The 4,401-nt window shown below is 40.6% G+C and overlaps 1 protein-coding gene across 1 annotated transcript; it reads left to right on the top strand.

Annotated features, from left to right (window-relative positions):
• Nucleotides 1-204: 204 nt before the first annotated feature.
• On the top strand, nt 205-3,526 carry LOC104440638 (3-ketoacyl-CoA synthase 20). The gene is given in 4 exon segments (XM_010053562.3): nt 205-1,025; nt 2,788-3,190; nt 3,193-3,222; nt 3,225-3,526. Coding segments are annotated over 4 exon segments (1,545 nt in total). The 5' UTR covers nt 205-215.
• The last annotated feature ends 875 nt before the right edge of the window (nt 3,527-4,401 follow it).

The raw sequence follows: 4,401 nt of genomic DNA, 5'->3' as shown, positions 1-4,401 counted from the left end.
CCAAACACTCCCCGTTGTTCCTCATGCATTGCTAAGACCCTCTCTCTCTCTCTCTCTCTCTCTCTCTCTCTCTCTCTCTCTCTCTCCCATTTCCCCCGGTTTGCTTTTGGAACTCCAAGTTTTGTTATTCTTAGGAAACGCCTCTGAAGAAGAGGCACAAGAAACCTCCGACGCTGCCAAAATCTTGGTTTTTTTTCACAGAAATGGCTGCAGAAATGGCCGAGCAACAAGAGCAGATAAGTCTGCAAAACCTAAGCCAAGCTTTCCCTATCTCAGTCGAACCTCAAAGCCAAGACTCGGACAGACCATCGAACCCCAACCTCCCAAGCTTCCTGTCGTCAGTGTGGCTCAAGTACGTGAAGCTCGGCTACCACTACCTCATCTCCAACGCCATGTATTTACTGCTCGTGCCACTCCTCGGCATCTCCTCAGCCCACATCTTGACCCTCACGGCCCGAGACCTGGCCCAACTCTAGGACCAACTGAGGTTCAACCTCGTCACCGTCGTCCTCTTCCCTGCCGTCATGGTGCTTCTGGTAACTCCCTACTTCATGACCCGACCAAGCAAAGTCTACCTTGTTGACTTCGCCTGTTACAAGCCCAATCCGGCCCAGATATGCACCGGCGAGACCTTCATGGAGATCTCGGAGCTCACGACCGCCTTCACCGAGGAGAACCTTGCTTTCCAGCAGACGATATTTGAGAAGTCCGGGCTCGGGCAGCGGACTTACTTGCCCGAGGCCGTGCTCCAGGTCCCACCAAACCTATGCATGGCAGAAGCACGGGCAGAGGCTGAGGCCGTGATGTTCGGGGCCATCGATCAGCTGCTGCCCAAGACCGGGGTCAAGGCTAAGGACATAGGGATCCTCGTTGTGAACTGTAGCTTGTTCAACCCGACACCGTCCCTGTCGTCAATGATCGTGAATCACTACAAGCTCAGAGGGAACGTGTTGAGCTACAATCTTGGTGGGATGGGTTGCAGCGCTGGGTTGATTTCTATCGACCTTGCTAAGCAATTGCTACAGGTTTGGCATCTTCTCTCCCCTCTCTTCTTCTATTCTTCAAAGTATAAGTTTGATAATAGGAACTTTTTATGAATAACACCCTCAATGATATCGAAGCAAACAAAGAATGAATACTTCCATTGACCAATGAAATGCTAAATATTAGTTGGGTAGTAGGAATTTTTTTCTTAGGTTCAATAGCAAATAGCATCCATTTTGGCTGCGTTTGGTAATTAAGATACAATTTAGGATATGATAAAATTTATTCTATCATACGTTTGATGCATAAGATAAAGTCGGATATAAGAGAAAAATAGATTGGATAAAACTATCTTATGGGAGAGGTGGGATAAATATAGATAGGATTTGTAACATCCATAATAAGAAATTTTTTTTTTTAATAACAAATTTCTTAAATTAACAAAATTAAAATTATATTTCAATATAAATAATATTTGAATTCTAATATAATAAATTCAGAATAAAAAAATAAAAATTTAGTTATTTTCATTTAATCTTATTTATATTTATATATTCAAATTAATTCTATTTCACAACATAAATTAAATATATAATATAAAAATCTATTTATATTATTACATATTTTAGGTATTTTATTATTTTAGGTATGTTTGTACAATTTACTATTTAACAAAATATCATTAGAGAATGATGGAAGGGGAAGAAAGAAATAAAAAAGAAATTAATTAAAAAGAGAGGAAAATAAAATAAAAATAAAGTAGGCAAGAGTGTTGTGAGAGATTTTTACCATCTCTACTTGTAAACATTTTTGTTCATTTAAACTAATATGCTATTTATACCAAACAACATACATGATATAATATAAATATATTCGACTTTATTACTGCGATCATCAAACAATGGATATGATATAGCAAAATTTTTGAATCATATCTTATACTATCTAGTCTCATCCTCTTTAGAAATCTGAACAATCAAACATAGTCTTTATGTTGATAATGTGTCATGTGATTTAAAAGGAAAATGCTTAGCTAGCCATATTGTTAAGCTTGGAAAATGGACGGCCAATCCTGAGTCACACATCTTAAATGAGAGAGAGGGAGAACTATGTCTTGCTTGAAAATTTCCATGTATTGTGTTTGAGAAAGGAAATTTTTGTGGACATCCTTTGACTGTTATACTGTGAGACGGTGATGCTAGCACCATTCAATTTAAAAAGAAGAAGAAGAAGAAGAAGAAGAGATGATTAAGTGACAGTTTTTAATCTAATGTGAAAATAACAGCATGTTGTAAACCACAAAATCCATTCAACAAATAATTATAAATTATTTTGGGATCAAATCCTTTAAAATTTTATGGCTCAAAACAAATTATTATTTATTTAGTAGCCCCAAGACTATTATGTTAATAAAGTCATAAAAAAAAACAACTTTATTTAGGTTGTGTTGGCAGTAAAATTTTAGGTAATTACTTTCTTTAGTTTACGCTTTGGTTGGTAGAGAAGTAGGAGCTAGTGAGTGGTTTGAACTCGGAACCCTCGAAACCTAGATGTTGTTGAACAAAATGATCCACTGATAAGTCAACCCAAGATTTATTATGCCCCAAAATATAGCTAGATTTGAAATAGTACTTTTCACATTTATGAATTCGATAAATGACAATGAAATTGAACAATTTACTGTATGATTTATCTACTAGGTACTCAAAATTCTAAGTTTTCTTACTAGGGAGGTTCAATTTATGTCTCAACAAAATTAAAGTTCAGCCAATGTTATTACTTCTCTTATGGGTTAATCACTAGGTACATCATAACTCTTATGCCCTAGTGGTGAGCATCGAGAGCCTCACCCTCAACTGGTATCTTGGCAATGACCGGTCGATGCTCATCTCAAACTGCCTCTTCCAAATGGGTGGGGCAGCCATCCTCCTCTCCAATCGGTCCTTCGACCGCCGCCGCTCCAAGTACCAGCTCATCCACACCGTGCGCACCCACAAAGGCTCGGATGACAAAAGCTATGGTTGCTTGTTCCAGCGAGAGGACAAGAAGAAAAAGATCGGCTTGTCGCTATCCATGGACTTGGTGGCGGTCATCAAGGAAGCCATAAAGACCAACATCACGACCCTTGGCCCGGTAGTGCTCCCAGTGTCAGAACAGCTCCGGTTCTTCATGACCTTGGTCGCAAGGAAGGTGTTCATGATGAAGATTAGCCATACATTCCCGACTTCAAGTTGGCCTTAAGCATTTTTGCATCCGCGTTGGAGGCCGACCTGTTCTTGATGAGATGGAGAAGAGCCTCGAGCTCACCAAGTGGCACATGGAGCCATCACGAATGACTCTATACCGATTCGGGAACACCTCGAGTAGCTCAATGCGGTATGAATTGGCCTATTTGGAGGCCAAAGGAAGGACTAGGAAAGGCGATAGGACATGGCAAATCGCATTCGGGGCCGGATTCAAGTGCAACAGCACAGTTTGGCAGGCGTTGAGGACCATCGACCCAGCGAAGGAGAACAACCCATGGATGGACGATATTCACTAGTTCCCCGTCTATAATCCATAAGCGTTGTCCATCGATCTAATGCGAAATAAGCGCTCCGGTTGGGATTTTGCCAATATAGGCAAAGTTGATTCCGAAGGATACGCAAATCCTTAATTATTCTGTTGCCTTGTGCTCATAAGCAAGCATCATTCCAAATCTTATGGTTACGTAGGTATTTAAATATGTTGAGAATTTTCTGATGCTCGTGGTTATCTAAATATTTGAATATGTCAAGTATTTGCGATTATCCAAGTGCTTCCTCTCCAAGCCCTATCACTTGTGTAAGTGCATGTTTACACAAATTTTCAAATTTATGGTTATCTAGTTATTTGAATGTTTATGTATTTGTGATAATCTAGATGTTGATATTTGAATTTTAGTCCACAAGTTAAGCATTGCTTTAAAGAAAAAAAAAAGAAAAAAAAGGAAAAAAAGGGTTACCTAGGTTTTTACCCTATCGGCAACCAACCTGGTGTGATACGTGACTTGATTGACTCGTAGTACCTTCTCCACCCATGGTTAAGTCAAGATCCTTCTCCACTCAAGGCTTTGTTGCTATCGCTAGCAATTTCGATGGGGCATGACAATTATGCATCGTTCAACATGTTACGTCCAATCATCGAGTTCCGACTAGTACCAATGCGGTAGGAGCGCCCGCAGCCTTGAGATGAGGCCGTCGTTGGGAGGGAGTGACGGTCGTCGAAAGAACCGTTATACCGGAAGGTTCAGTGCGTTGGGGTAGAGTGCAGAGAGAGCGTCGAGCGTCAAAGGAGGGAGAAAATATTAGGTACGCCTCCTAGTTCGTCGCCTGCTCGCGGTGGTTCGCCGGTCAGAAAGAGGGAGGGTGGAGAGAGAGAGAGGGAGTTCGTTGGACA

This window comes from Eucalyptus grandis, chromosome 4 (assembly GCF_016545825.1).
Source record: "Eucalyptus grandis isolate ANBG69807.140 chromosome 4, ASM1654582v1, whole genome shotgun sequence".
NCBI classification, from domain to species: domain Eukaryota; kingdom Viridiplantae; phylum Streptophyta; class Magnoliopsida; order Myrtales; family Myrtaceae; genus Eucalyptus; species Eucalyptus grandis.
Note: the sequence above shows the minus strand (reverse complement) of the source record. Positions and strands in the feature narration are given on the sequence as shown.